The sequence below is a fragment of the Mytilus edulis genome, chromosome 9 (genome assembly GCF_963676685.1).
Source record: "Mytilus edulis chromosome 9, xbMytEdul2.2, whole genome shotgun sequence".
NCBI classification, from domain to species: Eukaryota; Metazoa; Mollusca; class Bivalvia; order Mytilida; family Mytilidae; genus Mytilus; species Mytilus edulis.
Genome location: NC_092352.1, coordinates 5,981,247 through 6,004,747, shown reverse-complemented (window position 1 = coordinate 6,004,747; position 23,501 = coordinate 5,981,247). Strand labels below are relative to the sequence as shown.

The following is a 23,501-nucleotide window of genomic DNA, read 5'->3' as shown; positions in this document are numbered from 1 at the left end:
TTGTTGTTTTGTATTTTTATAGGACCCCAAACATTTTTTGGGATCGTATAATGGTATGATGTCGTCGTCTGGTTGTCTGCGTTGTCGTCGTCCGAAGACACATTGGTTTCCGGACAATATCTTTAGTTTAAGTGAATAGATCTTCATGAAATTTTTTCAGAAGGTTCAATACCACAAAAGGAAGGTAGGGATTGATTTTGGGGATGATGGTCCAAACCGAATAGGAATTAGGGGCCCAAAAGGGTCCAAAACAAGCATTTTTCTAGTTTCAGGATAATAACTTGTGTAGAAGTATTTCGATTGCTCTGAAATCATATCACAATGTTTAAAACCACAAGTAGAAGGTTTGGATTCATTTTAGGGGTTATGGGGCCAAAGTTTAGGAATTAAGGGCCAAAAAGGGGTCAAAACAAGCATTTTTCTAGTTTCAAGACAATAACTCATGTGTAATTGTATGGATCTCTCTGAAATTGTACTACAAGGTTCAATACTGCAATGGAAAGCAGGGAATTGAGTTTAAGAGTTATTGCTCCAAGGGGGTTTCAAAAAGTGGGGGGGGGGGGGGATTTTTTGTTTACGAGTTTTGAAGGGCTTCCTTTTTTTTCAAAAATTTTCAAATTTCAAATTTTGAAAAGTTTCAAGAAGAAATCTTCAATTGCAAAGTATTGTGCAATAGATTTGTTAGATCTTTGACCACATTAATTTTGTGACAAAAACCTAAATTATGTCAAAAATTTTATCACAATCCAAATTCAGACAGAATCAAGCTTGAATATTGTGACCAAATTTGCCCCAACTGTTCAGGGTTCAACCACTGGGGTCGTATAAAGCTGCGCCCTGCGGAGCACCTGGTGTTAATATGTTTTATGATTTAACATGAGTTTCTGTTTTGTATTTCCAGTGTGACAGAACATGAGTTTGGAGGAATATGAAGATGGCCAATATCTGACACCAGACGATGAAGGCCAATATCTGACACCAGAAGATGAAGACAAATCTGACAAACCATCAGACAACTATATTCTGAACTCTAGACCATACCATCAACATGGAAGAGGACGTTCATTTCATCAAGGATATTGGCGTGGCAGGAGTTTCTGGGGAAGAGGAAAGCCATTCAGAGGCACCTTTCAAGCCAACACAAGAAAAAACAGAAAATCATTAGAGAATGAACATGAACAGGAAAATAGATCTCCAAATTCCAGTCTAGAAAGGTCAAGAGATTCAAAAGAAAGGTCAAAAGATTCAAAAGAAAGTTCAAGAGATTCAAAAGAAAGGTCATATTCTAGGTCATACAGACCAAGTAGAGAAAAATCTCCAACCTCATCAAGGAGAAGTAAAAGTAGAGGAAGGTCAAATAGGACTAATAGCCGTGAAAGGTCACATAGGACTCTTAGCCAAGAAAGGTCACATCATACCCATCGAGGTCAAGATAAATATAGGAGTCGATCCAGAGACAGAATCCGTAGTCGGTCACCAAGACGCAATAGTAGTGGTAGGACTCAGAAATGTTACAATAGAGAAGAAACTAGACAATTAAATATCTCAAGAGACAATACTGAGCATCATAAGGATAGTCACCACAAAAACAATAGAAATCACCATGGTAACAAAAGGGATCGTTCTAAAAACAGTAGAGATCGTCATAAAAGTGATGAACCCCAATTTGAAAATAGGCGGAGGTCTGCAGAGTTACGAGAAAATGGACTTCCCATAGAAAGTGAATGTAAATATTCGCCGAACATGAATGACAAACTAATGAACATGTCAAATGATTGGTCATCTAAAAAAAGACATAATAGTTCTCCTCTAGAAAATGATATGATAAAAGAAGAAAATGATAGAAGGGACAATAAAAGAAGAAATTTGATATGGTCCCAGAGGGAATCGGAAAGAGAACACAGTAATGTTCAACATTTTGTAGAAGAAGGATTGCGAGAAATCAGATTTGGTGAAAAAGGCAGACCTATAAAAAAGGAATATACTGGTGTTAACAAAAGGAAGGAATTACGAAATAGGAATAGGATGGAGAACTATGTATTAACATCTGTGGACATAGAATGCCTTCACAAAAGGAATGATCGCTATCATTTCTATAGAGTCCCTAACAAATCCTCTGATACAACTTCATCCTCTACTACATCAAATGATGCAGCCATGTTGGACAACTGCTTTAAAAATACCAAAACTGAAACATCAGATAACACTGCCGTGTTTGACAACAGCTTCAAAAATACCAAATCTAGAACATCAAATGTAATGAATATTGCCAAAGGTATATCCAAAGTCTGTCAAGGTCGTATCACTGCAGACGGCAAAAGATCTTTTACTGATATTAAGGAAGAAGAACGGTACAATGATAAAAAGGATGGAAAAACAATCAACCAGACAAATGAAGGAAAACAAAATGTTCAGCACAGTGAGAGGGTTCATAGCAAAGAAGATACTGTGGATGGTGGAAAATTGTTTAACTTTCATAGAAGACAGAATTCTTGTTCCATTGAAAATGAATATGAACCTTCAACTAATCAAATCGAAGCTTTTACAAATCAACTACAAAGTGTGTCAGAGACTAATCAACTGTTCTGTCATGATCAGATATCAAATCGTGAATCAAATTATAAATATTCAAACGACTTGTATCCTATGCATTGTAATAACATTGACACTACCATGCATAGTGATGTACAGACAGACAAACCAAGGAGGTATGTACAACCTGATGAGGCTGGAGATAATGTACCTTACTTTACAAACATATCTAGATCAAAGACATTGGTGAAAAAATTAAACTCTCGTCAACCATTGCTGCCGACACCAGCAAGCAGAGACAGTTTTGTTCATGACTATCATTGTTTATCTTCAAATCAGCACAATCTCTCAGAAACACCTCAAATCTGTCATAATCCACCTGATCAAATTCACCCAAACATACCAGACAAGGAAAAAATAGACTCTGTTATAGACTGGTTTATGAGAAACAACTCTAATCTTTTGAATTCGTCAAAGGAATTGCCAGAGAATGACAGTAGTGTTAATGCTGCCAAAAAGAGTGATATAAATACATCACAGAGTCATACGCCAAAAACTGATATCAATGATAAATCATACAATGCTGAATCATCCCTTCAGGACACATCAGAAATAGCATCACCATCAACTTCATTGAAATATCAAGAAGTTCAAAGTGACGGACATCATATTTATACTCCCTTTGCAAACTTTTATGAACAATCAGAAAACAAGGAAGAAAGAGACCAGAGTAAAAAATCTGAAGCTAAATTGAACTTAAAAATTACTGTGACATCAAAATCATCCAGTGGTGATAATAATAACAATGTTCATCGTGTCAGGAAATCAAATAAAGTTTCTGAAAACAGAGATGCAAAATCAGACAATCTTACTGGAAATAAAAACAACAAATCTTCTAATGTTACGGAGAATACAGAGAAACCAAGCCATAAAAACAGTCAGAATTCAAATCCATCTGAGATCACATGTTCTCGTACGACAGGGTTATCAAAAACAACATCACATTCAGTTACTAAATCTAAGTCATCAGAAGGAAAGGGCGGATTGTTAATATCAGGTGAACAGAAAAATCAAACAAGTCAATCTTCAAAATCAAGTAAAGAGAAAAAGCATTCTTCAGGTCTCAAAATTAAATCGAAGGAACAAACATCAAAATCAAAAGACAAAAGTGAGAAGTCATCATGTGAAAAAATGATGCAAGAGACAGAAAAGAAGAAAAGTTTGGTGCTTAATCCAAACATAAACCATAGAAATGTGCCAACTAGTCCAAAAACTAATTCATTCGCTAAAGATAAATTGACATCAACACCAGTTACCATTGGAAAAACAATGTCATGTGAAAAAGATTTATTTTTATCACCTGTACTGAACCCAAAAACATTAAGCGGGTCAAAAGAAAAGAAACGTCATACTTCAGGGAGTAACGAGACACCAAGCAAATGTATGATCATGTCTGAGACATTGTCTGAATCAGATTGTAGTGCTAACAGCTTGATGGTAGTTGATAGCTGGCATGAGGGAACCTCCGGTGAAAAATCAAAACATTCATCAGATCTGCATTCAAAAGACGTCAGTGCTGATAAAGAGATGGTAGACATTGAGGAAGAAGCAGACACAAACCAAAACATTTTTGATAAAATTGTTCACAAGAAAAAGTCAGAGAAAAGGTCAAGAAGTCCATTAAGACTGTCAGAGATTAAAAAGATAAATTCTGATAAGAAAGCTCTAAAAGCAAAACATGGCCATCATCAATCTATTGATAAAGATCCAGAAACAAAAGTTCTGCTTGAAAAGTCTAATAATTTGAACAATGAAAAAAAGACTTTGAAAAAAGAACACAAAAGGAGAAAAGAAGAGATGCACCAAAATTCAAAACCACCGTCATCATCATCAGACGACAAATCAAAAGTGGTTTCATCCTGTGAAAAATTAAATGAGGCATCATTACTTAAGAAAAATGATGTCAATTCCACACCTACTAGACTGAAAGTAACATCTATACATGAAAAATCAAAAACAATTGACAAATCTGAAACGTGTGATAATTCTAAAATGACTTCTAGTTTTGACACATCCGATATTACATCACCTCCTGTTCACTCGTTATTTGGACGTAAAATTAGAACTGGATTGGAAGATTTACCGTTTATAAATACTCCAAAGAAAGATAAATCCTGTGAAGGAAAGTCAAATGAATCGGGAAAAGGTAGCACAAATAATATTCCAGAAAACCTTTTCCATAAGATGAAGAAAAAACTCAGTCAAACAAATAATGTTGTAAAAAGGTTAGACCCAGCAAAGACAAAAACAGTCAAATTAGGAACTGGTATACAAACTGAAGAAACAACCAATCAAAATGAAAAAAGAGATTCTGAAAAGCAAAAGGAAAATGAGTTATGTGAAAGGCAACAACAAACAAACAAAGAGAAAAATAAAGAAATGAAAAATCAGAAGGATAAGACTGGAATGGATTTGAACATAGATATTCACCGATCGGCAAAAACTCATGACAGGAAAGATAACAGTAAATCTATAGAACACAAATCGTTGAAACAACACAAACCAAAACAAGGGGAGAAAATTAGACGTAATAGTCAAGACAAAAGTAAAAGTTCCTCTGCGTGTGGTGTGAAGGAGGGAGAAAGACAGTCTGTGGAGAAAGAACATCAAACAAGGAAAGAAAAAGCACAAAATGACAATACAAAGATAAAATCAACAAATATAGACAATTGTAAAAACAAGTTGACAGGGTCTAAGGATAAAACTGTTATAACACCTAAAACAAATGAAGTTTCTGAAAATATTGATTGTAACGTATTGATGAGCGGAGAAATGTGTAAAGTAGGGAACAAACATCGGGATGTTCACAATGAAACAGGTTCTTTTATGATCAATAAGAAGGGCAAACAAAACAATCACAATCATATTGATTGTTATGTTGAAAGTTCAGTGGACAACAATGAAGACAATCAGAAAAATGTTGACGACGAAAACCCATGTACAATGGAGTGTTCTGATAAAAGCTGTGCTGATGAATACAACGCAGAGACTACTGTTAGCACAGATGAAAGTTTTGAGTGTTTTGGAATTATTGAAAACGTAGACTTAAACACCGTAAGCTTAAGTGCTGATGAATTAGAAAGACTAGAAAATGTTCAAAATGTTGAGGTCAGTTTAGAAAACTCATTAACAACTAGTAAAATTGGAGAAATAGACATTGATCAGAAAAGTCATAATATGACCACAAGTTCTCTAGGTGCAGAGGAGATAGATGAGGATGAACTCTTGAGGGACATGGAGGTAAATTGTCTTGACGTATCAGAGGAGGTCATTGTACAAACATCATTTGAGGAGAACTCTGAAAAGACCGAGGGAAGTTGTCAACTCAACAATAAGACAGGAGATGTTTCTCCTGAAGACAATTATACAGAAACCATTTGTCCGACTGGGGACAAATCTCAGGAAACAGACCTAGTCTCAGGCACCTCAGACAAAATTTTGCCGTCTTCATCTATTGTTGAGGAAGTTGAAGTCTGTACTACAGAAGAACTATTACCTTGTCATTATGAACAGTTGGAAGTTGTAACAGAGGAAGCAACTGAAACAGCAGAACTGTTGAATGTTAAAAACTGTGGCAGTTTAGTAGAGAATACAAACAATGTTGACATCAGCCTCCATCAAATTACCACAAGTGATAAAAGCCCAGATCAAATCAACACAATTGATAGTAATGTTAGTTTGGACACATTAGAGAAAAATAGTCATCTCACAATTGGTGATAAAACAAAGGAAAGCCAACAGAAATCAGCTTTTGTCGATGCTGTAAAGCTGTCAGAGACAAAAACAATCAGTGAATTGAATTCTGTTTTTGTTGACACTCCACAACCCATTGCTTCAAAATCTATTACAGCATTGAAATCCACCAAAGATTCAGATGGAACTTTTGAAAAAATGGAAATCAATTCCAAAAAACAGAAACTACTGGAAATGTTAAATCCTGAAAGAAATGTTGAAATGAAAGAGGGTAAACGTTCAAATCTGTCGCTTACATCAAAACATTGTGATAGTACTGTGTCACACGAAAAGGATAAAGATAGTTCAAATCATATAAACGATACCTCAGATCAGAAATTAAAAACAGTGCATAAATCAGAGAGAAAAATGCAGAATGTGAAAGAATTGTCAAATAAATCTGAACATGTGACTAAGGCGAGTGAACAATTGACGATATCTTCAAAAGTCGTTAAATGTGTGTCTATGAAATCACCTGTCAGACCAATGCTGCTGACAAACAGGAACAAATCATCAGGATCGGGATTCGTTCGTCACCATTTACCACCTAGAGTTTCAGATAATCGAGGCAAATCGGCAAAAGCTAATATTCTGAAAGACTGGAAAATGAGCGATAAAATTATGCCTCTGAAACAATCAGAAAAACACAAAAAGCTTCCTTCTGAAAACAAATACAAAAGTTCTGGTGTTACATCTGTAGGTAAAGTGAAAACCCAAAATAATAGTCCATCACTAAAACAGAAAAAATCACTATGGAAAGATCTTAGGAAATTTGAAGGAAAAACAATAAAGAGAAAACAGACTAACACATCTTTGCCGAAAGCAAAAGCATCAGTTTGTACAGATTCAAAAGTGAGTGGAAAAACAGATAAACCAATTGCCAAAAAAGGTCAAGATACTACTTTGCGCACTGGAACTTCTAACAACAATCAAGGAGTAACACTAGAAACAGATACAAACATAGAAAATGACATGGTTGGTAACAATAAGAATGATGCAGCAAATGCTCAAAAAGTTGTTGAAGATAATTGTGGAGAGGGAGACAGTTGTGGACTGAAGATTATCTCTGTTTGTGGAAATGTGAATTTTGATGAACCTGAACAAAACTCATCAGAAGATGAAGAAGAGCTTTTGGAATATGTAAAAAATATGAATGAACGACCTGTTACACCGTCTTTGGATAATATAGATATGATAATGAACAGTTCACCATTGAGAAAGTACGATAAAACTACCAAAAAAGATAGTGAGAAAAACAATGATCAATCTAAGCTTGTAGTAGTGACCATGCCTTCATTGATCCACAAAGGTACACGTAAAGACAGTTTAACTGCATCATTTGTTCCGATGGAGACAAATAATTCTACAACAGATGAGAGTGAACTTGATAGCAGTTGTGATAAACTTGTTATTGATACAGAGCAGTCTGACAGTAAATTATCCGGCGGAAGTTCAGTTGAAGCAGAGCAGACAAACATTTCTCTCTCAAATGATAAAGAGAATAGTGAAGGTACCACAGAAACCGTGGAATTATTGAAAGAATTGTCAACTGTTGACTCTACAACTAAAAGTATGCACAACATAGAGTCTGGGAATGACATGTCAGAAATTGTGCACAATGTAGAGTCGGAGAACAAAATGTTAGAAGATATGCACAATGCAAAGTATGGGAACGAAAGGTCAGAAAGTGTACTTAACACAGAGCCTGGGAATGACATGTCAAAAAGTATGCACAACACAGAGTCTGCGAATGACATGTCAGATGGTGTGCAGAAAGCTGAGTCTCTGAATGACATGTCAGAAAATGTACAAGTGGAAGAGAATTGTAAGGCTCCATCTACAACCAAAGACAGCTCGTCATTGAGTGATGATGGGTCAAAATGTATTGACAATGATGAAACTTTGATCTATGCTCATAATACATCCGACATGGAATCATCTAAAGAAACAATCGACTATTCTCAGGATCATCAGAATAAATTGGAATCAGAAAACTTAGAACATGACTTGGAAGAATACAGTGACGGCGATTTTGATGAGGACGATGATGATATACAAATTATGTGGTACATAAAAGGTGTGCCACAAAGTCCGTGGACACCAGCCACACCTCATATCAAAGAGGAAGGTACCAATGAAGGAGAGGAAGAAGATGATGAGTTTAAACAACCTCCAGTACTACCAGAACTCGATGAATATTTTAAGAAAAATCCTGAAATCTTCTCGCAGACAAAAGCTGGCAATGATACTTCAGGAAACAGTAGTATAGTGCCCAGTAGTCAGCCTGAATCTCCACAGTTAGATGACACGTACTGTGATATGTTCTTTGTCAGTGATAATCCTGACTTTAAGTATGAAGCAACTCCTATCATAGAGGAAACTGAGTCTAATGATAAATCAAAGAAAGGCATCCAGGATCAGGAAGGAGGCAGTGAAAAGGTTATAGGTTCTGCAGAAGAGAAATCAACTGAAGAAGACAGTCACTTGGATCGGTTAACTAATCTAAGATTTGACAAATACCCTGAACAAATACAGGCATTCAAAAATAAAGTGAAGAAAGTTATTTCTCACAATCATGATTCAGCAGCAGCAGTAGATAGTGAACAAACTACAAAGGAAAATGAAACTGTAGTAGAAAATTCAAGTTCAACTGAAGGATCTCATACAACAGAACAACCAACTTCTAACAAAAATGATAGTGCTACTTTAGATCTACCTCAATCAACAGAAAATAATGAAGTTAATAGTGAACAAGACCGACCATCGTCAGCAGAGAATATGTATGATTCTATCAAACATCACAGTAGACAAACAAAGTCAACAAAACCAGGAAAAAATCAAAGGAAGCAAGTGTGTGGCAGCCTACTGTTTCCTCCGGCTTTACAAAGAACTAATAGTAATGAAAACGATGATGTGCAAGTCATGCAACAATCACAACAAAGTACTTTTGAAATGGCGGAACCAACAAGGAGGCTGATTTATAGTATGCTTTTATTTTCAAGACGGCTAACAAACAATGGAAATTACGAGTTTTCACATTTCAAACCAATCTGTTTTACTCACATGAAGATTCTGTTAGACGGAACTAGTAGGAACACATTTGGAGAATTCATCCCCAAAAAACTGTGTGATGTTTTATTACGTTGTGTAAAATGTTTGACATGTAACGGGGACTATTCGCCATATAGGTTCATGAGACATGTGTGTAGTGTACAATGGAAGAATGTGTCAGACAGATCATTACAGAATCAGCCGATCCCTAGAGAACAATTACAAGGATCAAGCCAAGTCCTGTGGAAACTCATGTACTATGTCTTCCAGATGGAGAAACATTTAAGGTATTATATACTTGTGTGTGTAAATAGTCATGTCCTATGCTCTGTGCAGAAAGTTTTATCACTTACTATCATACCATTTGTTTATTTTCTTTGGTAAACATCTCATCCTACTATCATTGACTTAAGGGCAAACTCTTATGTCTCAAATGTTTATTGAGAAAAAAAAATTGGAAATATCTAAAAATAAATTAAAAAAATGCAAGTTAAGGACATCAAACTGAATGGAAAAAACGAAAATTACGAAAAATCAAAATAGGAAACAATTTTTTGCAAAACTTTAGAAAAAAAAATGTAAACAGCTAAAAAGAATATCAAGAAAAAATGTATAAATTGGTCAGCAAAGACAAAATTGTCGGTACACTTTTTTAAAGAGTTTTTGCCCTTGAATTATGATTTTTAGCCATTTTTCTGTTATTGGCAATAATAAAGCAGACAGAAAACAGAAAATATTATCAATAGTACAAAATCAACAAAAAAAGATATTGAAGTCATGAACATTATATATATTTTGAATTTTGGAGGGAAAAAAATTATAATATCAATTGATTTTAAGACATGAACTTAAAACCCTTTACTTACTTATCCTTCCCAGTGGGACATAAGTCCACAACAAAACCCTTCGGAGATACCTTATTCAACGCATGTAGTTTGCAGAACTCAGAGGTATCTCTATAAAAAACAAAAACAACACTATTTTTATGCCCCACCTATGATAGTAGAGGGGCATTATGTTTTCTGGTCTGTGGCTCTGTTTGTGCGTTCGTTCGTCTCTGCGTCCGTTCAGGTTAAAGTTTTTGGTCAAGGTAGTTTTTGAGGAAGCTGAAGTCCAATCAACTTGAAACTTAGTACACTTGTTGTTTATGATATGATCTTTCTAATTTTAAAGCCAAATTACTTTTGACCCAAATTTCACGGTTCACTAAACATAGAAAATGAAAAAGGGAGTTTCAGGTTAAAGTTTTTGGTCAAGGTAGTTTTTGATGAAATTGAAATCCAATCAACTTGAAACTTAGTACATATGCTCCCTATAGTATAATCTTTCTAATTTAAATGCCAAATTAGATTATTACCCAATTTTTAAAGTCCATGGAACATGGAAATGGATAGTGCAAGTGGGGCATACGTGTACTTTGGACACATTCTTGTTAAATAATATTTAGATGCATGCAAACATTTTGTATTCCCAAGTTTATTATAGAGTATGAACTATCAGACATTGTCAACTGATTGTTTCTGTTATAGCAAAAACAAGAAAATTCAAAACATAGACGACATCCCAGCCAAGGTTTTGAGGTATATAATGTTTCATTTAAAACAAATGTTGACCACATATTTTTCTAACATGAACACACTATTATTTTGTATTAATCTAACAATTTGTATGAGCTAAAATACAGATAAAAAAGAACACCCAGTATATCTATCAGTCAGCCCCAATTTTGTGTTCTGCTGATTAAAAAATAAAACAACTGATTAAGCATGGACAATATATGCATACATTCTCTTTATCCTGCTGTGAATAAATAATGGTATACAAACATGCCCATATGAATTTTTAGATTTATATAATGCATGTCTTTTACAGAAATTTTTAAAATCTGTAAGCTAGGTGTTCTTTTAAAAAGTTATAAATAGTAAAAAAATAAATTTATATATAAAACATTCATCACATTATACAATTATACATTGCCAATAATCATATAATAGTATATCATTTATTTTACAGTGATGCATTTATACTACTCAAAAAATGCTTTTAGAAGATAAAATTAAGCATGGAACATACATATTTCCATTTTTAAATATTTCTTTAACAGTATATAACAGAGCATTTAGCATTTTGTTTATCACCATCAGTATATGTTTTTTTTTACATATATACTTTATAAATGTTCATCTAAAAAGACCTGAGACTAATGTGATATTGACTTCCACAACTTTGATTTGTTGTTGACAGTAAGAAGATTTATCAGAAGATTTCTATTCTTTATTTAATTTTTGGTTGGGGGGGGGGGGGGGGGGGGGTCATTTCTGTATCGAAGTAGGCAGTTGCATTTGGTTACTGTGGATTTATTTTATTTTTTTTGTGGGAGGGGGGTATCATTTCTGTATGGAAGTAGGCAGTTGTTAGTGGGTGGGGAGGGGGGAGGGCGTATCATTTCTGTATGGAAGTAGGCAGTTGTTTGTGGGAGGGGGTGGAGGAGGTGGGTATCATTTCTGTATAGAAGTAGGCAGTTTGTGGGAGGGGGAGGGGGAGGGGAGGTATCATTTCTGTATGGAAGTAGGCAGTTGTTTGTGGGAGGGGGGTATAATTTCTGTATGGAAGTATGCAGTTGTTTGTGGGAGGGAGGGGTATCATTTCTGTATGGAAGTAGGCAGTTTTATTTGGTAACTGTGGATTTATTTATTTTTTGTTTGTGGGAGGGGGTGGGGGAGGGGGGTATCATTTCTGTATGGAAGTAGGCAGTTACATTTGGTTACTGTGGATTTATTTATTTTTTAGGCTACAAAAAAAACTGTATTTTCATGGATATTTGATTTCATGGTTTTGCCAAAGTGTGCATACAAGTCTTTGGTAAATTTGCACTTCGTTCGACCTTTAAGATCTTGTCTTTTCTTTATCCACGATATGCACAAATGTTGGTTTCAAATGAAAAATAATGAATACATAGTCCTTCAGTTACCATGACTACATGTATCCCTAATTCCCAAGAATATAAACAGTTTTAAGTCTCATTTTGATATTTCAGTCGGCACATCTTCAGTTTTTGATATGCTAGTTTTAACTATTTGATATAATTTGTAAATCTTCACCAGACACATCAGCTAACACAAGCCTGCTTCAGACACTACTTATTCATGTTATTATTTAACATTAGATAATAAATGTACTCACTGCACTATTAACTATAATGGCAAGAGTTGTAACTTTAGTATAAGAATCTATACAACTATCAATTCAATTAAATCATAAATTTAAACAACTGTAATCCAAAGCAGAATATACACATACTAGAATGAGACATAAGTATGTTTTCATGATAAGGATACTTTTATAGAAAACAAAATACATATGTTTAAGTATGTAAATGCTTATCTTTACAAAATTTCAATGGTTATACATGATGCACACTAACAGTTAATGATCTCTCAAGAATTTAATGGTTTTTGTTGCAGTGAGAGATCAGGAAACAATCTCACACATTTTTTTCATCAGGTCATAATTATAACCTATTGAGTAGATATCCTTTAACAAACTCTGAAAATAATTTTATATGAATGTATAGTATTTAGAACACCTTTATGAGAATCAATTTTGAGTTGTTAAAAAAAATTGCTGCATCAGGAAAGTACAAAACCATGTCTTCCTGCTCATTTAATGATGTTTCTCTGTGAAATCTACACTGAATTAATTATTGCATTTGAATATAAGAAACTCAAAGTACTAATTAAGTAATCAGGTCTTTTAACACTCATATATTTGCTGTTGTTTTTTTCAGATTCTTGTGTATGTTCTTATTTAAGGGCAGTAATTTTTGTTTATGCAAGGTCTGGTATATGTTTTAACAGTTATTCATTTGTTTTTGATAGATCCCTTTACTGTGGAGAGAATACATCACAACAAGATGATAAAGCATCTAAACTGGCAAAGAAACATTGGAAAGAAATCAACTCCAATCAAAATACACAACACAATGTCCATCCTGTACACATTGTGGTTAATCAGAACCAGTATACAGCTGGGCAATATCAGGCAGGTCAGCAAGTCTGTCAGCAGTCGGGCAATAAAGATAGACAATATCAGCCAGCACATCAGGTATCTAGCTGCCAGCAGTCGGGCAATAAAGATAGGCAATATCAGCCAGCACAGCAAGTCTGCCAGCAGTTGGGCAATAAAGATAGGCAGTATCAACCAGCACAACAGATGCCTGTTTCTCAGCAGTCAAACAATACTGCAGGGCATTATCCTTATCCGGTAGCACCTCAAATTCCAACTTACCAGAAGTCAGTTAATACTGCAAGGCAATACCAGAATCAGGCAACACATCAGATACCAACCGGTCAGCATTTAGGTAACTTACCTGCCTACCAACAACAGAATACTCATCAAGGTGGGGTTATAGCAAATCCATTGTCCAATATTAATCCTAGTTCTAACAGAGGTATTATCCCACACAACATACCGGACACTAATCAAAGAGCACCTCACCATACAACAACCTATGTTATTTCCTCCAACCCATACCAACCAACATTTCAACCAACAAGTCAAAATGAGGTTACAAATCAACCAACATATCCCCTAGTTATTCCATCTTCATATGCCAATCAACCAATGTTTCAACCAACTGGACAATCATCACAAATTGGAACTAGTCAATCTACATTTCAACCATCTAGACAACCATCACAGGTCGTTGGTAATTACCATACACTTCAAACAGGAAGTCAGCCAATTAATAGGACAAATATGCATGTACCCACAATGCAGCAGTCTGTTCAGGCTTCACAGCCAATGGTCAATAGTCAAATGAATTATCTGTACAATAGTAATGCAGTTTATGAAAGGCAGACTGATAATGTAGCTGGAGAAAACAGATCCACTTTACCTAGACAGGAAAGTAGAGTGAATGTAAATAAGACAAGTCCTTTGTTAAGACAAATGGTGTGTTCAGATACATCTTCTTGTTCTGTGTCTAATTTACCACAGCGCACAGATGGGAATACAAACCAACAGTCAGTATTTAGTGATGCTCATCAAAGCATGACAAGGACACCTTCACAGAAAAATAGATCTTCATCAAACATAGAAAACTCCAGTCCATTATTGGCTAATGATGTTTCTAACAGGAGTATATCAGTAGACTCCAACAGGAATAAAACTCCTCCAAGTTGTAGAACTACTCCTGATTTATCAGGTATTAATGGACAAAGTTCATCTTTCTCCAGTAATGACAGACAATCATCACCAAGTGCTAATGGACAAAATCCAGCTTTCTACAGTAATGACAGACAATCATCACCAAGTGCTGATGGACAGAATCCAGCTTTCTACAGTAATGGAAAACAATCATCATTGAGTGCTAAACGAAGAAAATTTTTTGATTCTGACATTCCTAAAGTAAGGAGGAAATTAAGCACAACTTCTCAGGAAGATGATGGTCAACAGAATAAAGAATGCAGTATAGGAATTCCGACTGATGATAATTTGTCTTTACAAAAATCAACTCTATCCACATCAGGACTAAGTGCCACACCACCTACAAAACAGCTAGAAACCACACTGTCCACATCAGGGTTAGAGGCGTCACCTTCAACATCAGGGTTAGTGGCCTCCCCATCCATGTCAGGACAGGTGGCAACATCATCCACATCAGGGCTAGTCGCCTCACCATCCACATCAAGACAATTCGTCACACCATCAAAGTCAGGGCTAGTTGCCTCACCATTCATATCAGAGTTAGCTGTGTCACCGTCTAAATCAGGGTTATCTACCCCACCATCCACATCAGGGCTTGCAAAAACCCAATCCACTTCAGAACTTACTGAAACACCAACAACATCAGAGGTTGCTAACACATCGTCCACACTAGAACTAAAGTCATCTTTAGCATCAGGGAATACAGCATCAGTTACTACTCCATCAAGGTCAAGTGAAGGACAAAACTTTATGAGACAACTTAATTTCCAGAGACCAGAAGGTAAATATACATATATAGTTTTGTTTTAATGCCCGAGTCATAGCGAAGGGGACATTAAGTTTTACTCTTGTTCGTCTGTACATACGTATCTATGTATGTATGTACTTCCCAAAGTTTGGTTTCTTTTCTCTAACTTTAGTTTGCCTCAACCAAATATTATGAAACTTATACACAATGCTTATTTCCACAAAACACAGATCAAGTTTGAATTTTGGGGATGTCACTTTTATAAATTTCCTGTTTACAAAACTTTGAATTTTTCGAAAAACTAAGGATTTTCTTATCCCAAGCATAGATTACCTTAGATGTATTTGGCACAACTTTTTGGAATTTTGGTTCAACAATGCTCTTCAACCTTGTACTTGTTTGGCTTAATAAATATTTTGATTTGAGTGTCACTGATGAGTCTTATGTAGACGAAACGGGCGTCTGGCGTACTAAATTATAATCCTGGTACCTTTGATAACTATTTACACCACTGGGTTGATGCCACTGCTGGTGGATGTTTTGATCCTGAGGGTATCATCGGCCCAGTAGTCAACACTTTGGTGCTAACATGAATATCAATAATGTGGTCATTTTATAAATTTCCTGTTTACAAAACTTTGAATTTTTAAAAAAACAAAGGATTTTCTTATCCCAGCCATAGATTACCTTAGTGGTTTTTGGCACAACTTTTTGGAATTTTGGTTCAACAATGCTCTTCAACTTTGTTCTTGTTTGGCTTAATAAATATTTTGATATGAGCGTCACTGATGAGTCTTATGTAGATGAAACGCGTGTCTGGCGTACTAAATTATAATCCTGGTACCTTTGATAATTATTAACTGTTTTAGAGGTATGCACCTTACAATTGGGGAAAAAAAAGCTGAATTTTTATTTCTGTTCTCTAACTTAAGTTTACCTCAACCAAATTTTATTGTCGAGCCTGCAACTTTTGTTGCAGAAAGCTCGACATAGGGATAGTCATCCGGCGGTTGCGGCGTTAGCTCACTTCTTTAAAGCTTTATATTTTAGAAGGTGGAAGACCTGGATGCTTCATACTTTGTATATAGATGCCTCATGTTACGAAGTTTCCGTCAGTCACATGTCCAATGTCCTTGACCTCATTTTCATGGTTCAGTGACCACTTGAAAAAAAAGTTCAAATTTTTTTAATGTTAAATTCTCTCTTATTATAAGTAAAAGGATAACTATATTTGGTATGTGCGTACCTTGCAAGGTCCTCATGTCTGTCAGACAGTTTTCACTTGAGCTCGACCTCATTTCATGGATCAGTGAACAAGGTTTAGTTTTGGTGGTCAAGTCCATATCTTGGATACTTAAAGCAATAGGTCTAGTATATTCAGTGTATGGAAGGACTGTAAGGTGTACATGTCCAACTGGCAGGTGTCATCTGAACTTGACCTCATTTTTATGGTTCAGTGGTTATAGTGGAGTTTTTGTGTTTTGATCTGTGTTTCTCATACTTTATGCAAGAGGTCTACTATATTTGTTGTATGGAATGATTGTAAGGTGTATATGTCTAGCGGGCAGATGTCATTTGACAGTGACCTTATTTTCATAGTTCAGTAGTCAAAGTTAAGTTTTTAAGTTTTTATCTTTTCATCTAAAACTATATTCCATAGGTCAACTATATTTGGTGTATGGAAATATTTTATGATCTTTATATATGTCAGTTGCACAGGTTTTATTTGACCGTGACCTCATTTTTAAGGTTCATTGTTCAGTATTAAGTTTTTGTATTTTGGTCTGTTTTTCTTAAACTATTAAGCAATAGGTCAACTATATTTGTTGTATGGAAGAATTGTTAGCTGCACATACCTGCCTGGCATTATTCATTTGACCTTGACCTCATTTTCATGGTTCATTGGTCAATTTTTAGTTATCTTGGTTAATGTTTAGTTTATATGAGTTGTAATAAAGCTTTATATTTAGGACTATCAGCATAATATCAATGATTAGTAAAGAAGGCAAGACAATTTAGAGTGTGCACTCTTGTTGATAATATAGAAAACAACTGTACTGTAGGATGACAATTATAGTTTGAACTGACATCTTTTTTTCAGATATCATAAAAGCCTTCCGGTTTGGACAGGAAATACAACTTCAGGCTATGAATAAAATGATGGAACTTATGAAGAAAGATAAAGGTAAGAAAATTATACTGAAAATTCTCAAATAATTTGGCAATGTTTTTAATTTTTTTCAATTCTGTAACAGAATAGATGTTGCAATTTTTTTTTCTCACATTTCAAAATTGAAAGCATTTGATATGTTGCCATGAATGAACATTAGGTAACTGTTACTTTCTTAAGTGTCGCTGCATTGTGAAACTTTATTAAGATTGTACAAGAAGATGCTGCAAAATTGCAATACAATTGGGCAAGTGTTGAAACAAAGTTTTTAAATTCCACAGGCAGTACTTCAATTGAGCATGTGGTGAAGCGTTTTTTTTCTCAAAATTTTGGAAAAAAATGATTGTTTTAAAGACAAAAGGAAGTACAAAAAAATACATTTATAAGTCATATCACAAATATTTACAACTTTGTATGTTAGAGAGAAGTTGCAACTCAATAAAATCAGTCTTTTCCTTTAGTAGTATAGATGTATATGTCAACTTTGAATATTTCAAAATTTTCGATTAAAAGTAAAAAAAAATTATTTAACTGAATACAGCAATAGAGCTTGTTTTTTTATGCCCAATTTATGGGCATTATGTTTTCTGGTCTGTGCATCCATTCATCCGTCCATCCATTTGTTTGTCCGTCTGTCTGTCCCGCTTCAGGTTAACGTTTTTGGTTAAAGTATTTGGTCAAGGTAGCTTTTGATGAAGTTGGAGTCCAATCAATTCGGCACTTAGTACACATGTTTCCTATGATAAGATCTTTCTAATTTTAATACCAAATTAGAGTCTTTACCCCAATTTTCAAGGTCCACTGATTATAGAAAATGATAGTACGGATGCGGCATCCAAGTACTGTGGACACATTCTTGTTTAATGAACTTTGGCACCATTAAAATACCAGTATTGATAATACTTTCTTGAGATGAATGGCATAACCTATTGTCACTATCAGAGATTATTTAGGACGACTTAATCATACAGGTATTAAACATACTATATTAAAGTAAAAGCCAATGGCCATCCTGTATGATTTAGTCTGGTAAAATTTGGTCTAGTTCTATTCTCTGCCTTCCTTAATTGCTTTGTTGATAAAATGATTTTTCAGTAAGTAACATTTTTTTTTTGGTTGTAAATCTTATGAAAAATATATTTATTAGATAACACTCAAGTATTTTAGTAAAAAAATCTTGTATTATAATATATAAATATAAATAATTAGATTTTAATTAACATCTTTTATTTTTCAGAAAATTATGAACAGTTGGAGAAAGAGTTGGAAACAGAGAAAGCTAGTCATGTAAATGCTCAACAGAAACTGGAGCAATTAGAAAGTAAGAATACCAATATCATATGGCTATTAGATGAATGACAATAAAATTGAGAATGAAAATGAAGAATATGTCAGAGACAACAACCGAACTAAAGTGCAGAAACATTTTTTTGAACATGCAGTTAACTTCAAACTTCTATCATTGTAACTGACTATACTATGATTTTATGATATTAAATGTATACTAGCGAAAGTTATAAGGATCCTATAGTCTGTCCTTTTATCCATTTTCAATCATTTTTATCTCCCTTCAAGAAGTTGCTGAGTTAAAATTATTACAAGCTGGTTCCATTGGCATCAAACTTTTTAAAGACTGTGATAATGTCATATTAAGATTAAGATTAACCACTTATGTTCAAGTCAATGATATTTAGTATAATAGGAACATCTCATTCAGCCTTGTTCCCCCATTCATGGTTGAATGACTTACAAACTTTGCATATTTTACCTGTTAAAAGATTGTCCAGAGCACCTGATATCACCCCAAGTTTTTGGTTGGTTTCGTGTTGCTAAGTCTTTTGTTTTCTCTGTTGTGTCTTGTGTACTATTATTTGTCTGTTTGCCTGTTAGTTTTAAGTCATGGCTTTGTCAGTTTATTTTTGATCTGTGAGTTTGACTGTCGCTCTGGTATCTTTTGCCCCTTTTTGGTGACTATATAGATGAACCTTTAGTGGTGAGTCATTGATATTTGATCTTTGACTCCCTTTTCTACTACACATGTATAACATTCTTGGCTTCCTCTCTGTTATGTTGTGTTTTGGATTAATTTTACTCCCTTTATTGCTAGAAGATGACAAGCATAATATCAACATCAGTGTGTAAACTTTATGTATCCAATAAATGTACTTTGTGTTGCTAATTTGTTTTATAGATGCAATTGTATATTGCTCATTTCTGTATAAACAAACATAACTAGTTTATTTATTCCTACTTTTTATATTTTCAGCCCAGTTTGGATCAATAATGGACTGTCTTCATAAAAAGTCATGACCCTTTCCTTGATGTTACTAAAGGAGTCCCTTCATTAGAAATCCATCACATGAAATAGTGCCAAATTTAATAAGTGTAAATAAATGTAAATAATTGTATATATGACAGCATTTTAGTGCAATGATAATTCTCTCTGGTACATGTACTTTATTTGTTGTTAAGGTGGAGATAACTCTTAGTATCAAGGGGAAATAACTCCTTGCTTAATATTTTATATAGGGCTTAAAAAATTGTTTTTATCTAACAAATGTTTATATTTTCATAACTTGTAAGGCAGCAACAGTATCAGTCCATTATTCATAGTAATATTGTAGAGAACATTTTATGAAACCATGTGAATTCACACTATATTGCAGCATTATATTTACTCATATAACCATTGAAAATTTTAACATTATCATTCAATCAATTTGTTTATCTCCCCTTTACGAACTATAGAATTTGTCTTTTGACTATTTTTATTTGACATTATTTTTATCTGAATCGATTTTCCTTCAATAGAAAATTTTCCTCTGTTGCTTGCAATATGTAACAAGTGCTATTCCAGGGAAAAATGTATGAGTAGTGTTAAATTGTAATAAACTGTATAATACCTATGTTAACTAGACAGATAGATGGTAATAAACTGTATAATACCTATGTTAACAAGACAGATAAGAACCAGTAACATATGTATCTATAACACTTGTACGATCACAATAAAAAAAGATGTTTGGTCCAACCCATGTTGTTATACATTTTTTCTTGGACTACCCCTCATGAAAGCATTTGAGTACCACTTGTTTATATTTATATAGTCACTTTTCATCATGCTATTGAAACCAAAAAACCCACAATCTGTGTTCATATAATTATACTACTGCATTTATTGTCTTTTAATACTTTTATATTTGCTATTCAATTATGAACAGTTTTTGTTCGTTTGAACTGCTGTCTTCATTAACTGTACTGTTATATTTGATAGTATGTCCGTAACATGAAATATGATTTACCAATGTCATTGCTCAGGTTTGTATTTATTTATACCAAGATTTAATCATGTTTTATTTTACTGATATCAACTGCTGATTTATATTCATTTATTTGTTATGAAACCTGTGGTCTTTACACAATCTCTAACCTGTGGTCTTTACACAATCTTAAACCAAGAAGTATGTTCAGAAGTTAAATTTGATTTAAATAATTTTTACATTTCAATGTTTTCATGACAGTTTTTCATTTGATTTTAAGTAATGAGGGTGTGTTACCAGTTTGAAAACATTTGAGGACGTAATAACCAAATAAGAATTCAATAATATTGTTCAATTATGACTTCAGCATGGTACATGTAGTTGTAGTAATAAGAGTTATTTCTGTTTTGACCGAGGTCATTACCATATTTAAAGGAAATAAGAGGACTACACATATTACCATATGATATTAGTTTTGATATTATGTGTAAATATTAGATGAATTAGAACTGTATAAAGAATAAAATGAATAATTTTAAGTGCCAAAGTGTACTTACTAGAGAAACATTGTGTGCCAAATGATTTTGTGTTGAATCAGAATCTCAAAAGTGTTCACATAAACTGTTATTAAATTTTTGTTGTTATTATTTTTGTTGCCATTTTCAACATAGTGATCTCATTTAGATGTAGTTATACAAGTATCTCTATATAATGTGGAGAATTTTATTCCAGCAAGAAAAAAACCACCAAATTGTATTCTAACTGAAAAGAATGAGATGTGATGTGATTTCCAATGAGACAACCACTGACTTTAACACAACAATAAGGATGTATACTATAGGTATACCACATGATCTTCAACAATAAGGATGTATACTATAGGTATACCACATGATCTTCAACAATAAGGATGTATACTATAGGTATACCACATGATCTTCAACAATAAGGATGTATACTATAGGTATACCACATGATCTTCAACAATAAGGATGTATACTATAGGTATACCACATGATCTTCAACAATAAGGATGTATACTATAGGTATACCACATGATCTTCAACAATAAGGATGTATACTATAGGTATACCACATGATCTTCAACAATAAGGATGTATACTATAGGTATACCACATGATCTTCAACAATAAGGATGTATACTATAGGTATACCACATGATCTTCAACAATGAAAAACCCCCAATACCATACAGTAATCTATGTTATGTTTCAGAATAAGAAAATGTAAAACTATTTAAAAGAGAAAACTAATGGCCATGTTTCAGCTAGAAGCATGAATTGAAAAACAATGATGGCAGAAAGAAACCTAGCCACTAGTCAACATGTTCCTGACTTTCAGTAGGCACATCAAGGTAATATAGCAGGGTAAAACATGCTGTGTTCAACCCTCTCCTAACTTAGGACAATGGTCATTGGTGTAACAGCACAGCATAAAAACAAATTGTGCAAATCAATTGAATGGGGGTTTACGTTTTAGATTGGCTAAAAAACACAAATTGCTAACAAAGAGCAAAATTACCTGGAACATAACTGCATAAAATTGTCAGCCAGGACAGAATTTGAACATGATCTGTAACTTGGCATGATTAAACAATAAACCAAAACTGATTTGCTGGACTGGCAGACATATGGATGGAATTAAGCTTATATGAAACTCAGCTTACAACTAGCTTTCAATTGAGTTCTTGTTATACTATTTTGCTCTTTGTTAGCAATTTTTTTCATTTACAACGTATTTGTTTTTAAAAACATTTCTGTACAGTACAATAAATTTGACTTACCAAATTTGGTGACCCCTATAAGTGTTATATCTATAACCTACAATCTCAGATAACTTGACATAGGGATAGTGATCTTGCGGTGTTAGCTTATTTCTTTAAAGCTTTACATTTTAGAAGGTGGAAGACCTTGTTGCTTCATACTTTGTATGTAGAGAACTTATGTTATGTCTTTTTCGTCTGTCATATGTCCATTGTCCTAGACCTCATTTTCATGGTTCAATAACTACTTTTATTTCTCTCTTAATTTGAGTAAAAGGATAACTATGTTTAGCATGTGTGTACCTTGCAAGGTCATGTCTATCAAGACAGTTTTCAACTGACAGACCTAATTTCATAGATGATTTGTTAAGTTTTCGTGGTCAAGTCCATATCTCAGATAATATAAGCCATAGGTACAATATATTTGGTGTATGGAATGATTGTAAGTGTACATGTCCAACTGGCAGTTGTCATCTGACCTTGACCTCATTTTTGTGGTTCATTGGTTAAAGTGAAGTCATTGTGTTGTGGTCTCTTTTTTAATATTCTATATGCAATAAGTCAACTAGATTTAGTGTGGAATTATTTTAAGATGAACATTTATTTGACTTTAACGTCATTTTTATAGTGCATTATTCTATGTTAAGTTTTCACGTGTGACTTTTATTCTTATCTATACGCTATAGGTTCACTTGTCTTATCTAGGACAAAATCTTGGGCAGGGAGAACAGTTTGCCTCAAGCTTTATATTTCAGAAGGTAGGCCACCTGGATGCCTCATACCTTTTATACAGATCCCTTTATGTTACGAACTTTCTTTTAAATGACCATTGTCCTTAACCTCATTTTCATTGTTCAATGGCTGTTTAAAAAACAGTTTATTTGTCAGTTGAATTTCTCACTTAATCTGATTAAAAGGATACTTATACTTGGTATATGGGATCCTTCTAAGGTTTGC

At 34.0% G+C, this 23,501-nt stretch overlaps 1 protein-coding gene across 4 annotated transcripts in view; it reads left to right on the top strand.

Annotated features, from left to right (window-relative positions):
- The window catches only part of LOC139489460 (uncharacterized), a 43,944-nt gene extending 23,794 nt beyond the window's left edge, over positions 1 to 20,150 (top strand). For 3 of the 4 annotated variants that reach the window (XM_071275848.1, XM_071275846.1, XM_071275847.1), the window contains 6 exons: positions 902 to 9,662; positions 10,905 to 10,955; positions 13,254 to 15,364; positions 17,433 to 17,516; positions 18,739 to 18,822; positions 19,768 to 20,150. In XM_071275848.1, coding sequence (XP_071131949.1) covers positions 913 to 9,662; positions 10,905 to 10,955; positions 13,254 to 15,364; positions 17,433 to 17,516; positions 18,739 to 18,822; positions 19,768 to 19,811 — 11,124 coding nt within the window. In that variant the 5' untranslated portion in view covers positions 902 to 912 and the 3' untranslated portion in view covers positions 19,812 to 20,150. The remainder of the gene's footprint in view (positions 1 to 901; positions 9,663 to 10,904; positions 10,956 to 13,253; positions 15,365 to 17,432; positions 17,517 to 18,738; positions 18,823 to 19,767) is intronic. The other variant, XM_071275849.1, reaches the window with a different exon arrangement.
- The last annotated feature ends 3,351 nt before the right edge of the window (positions 20,151 to 23,501 follow it).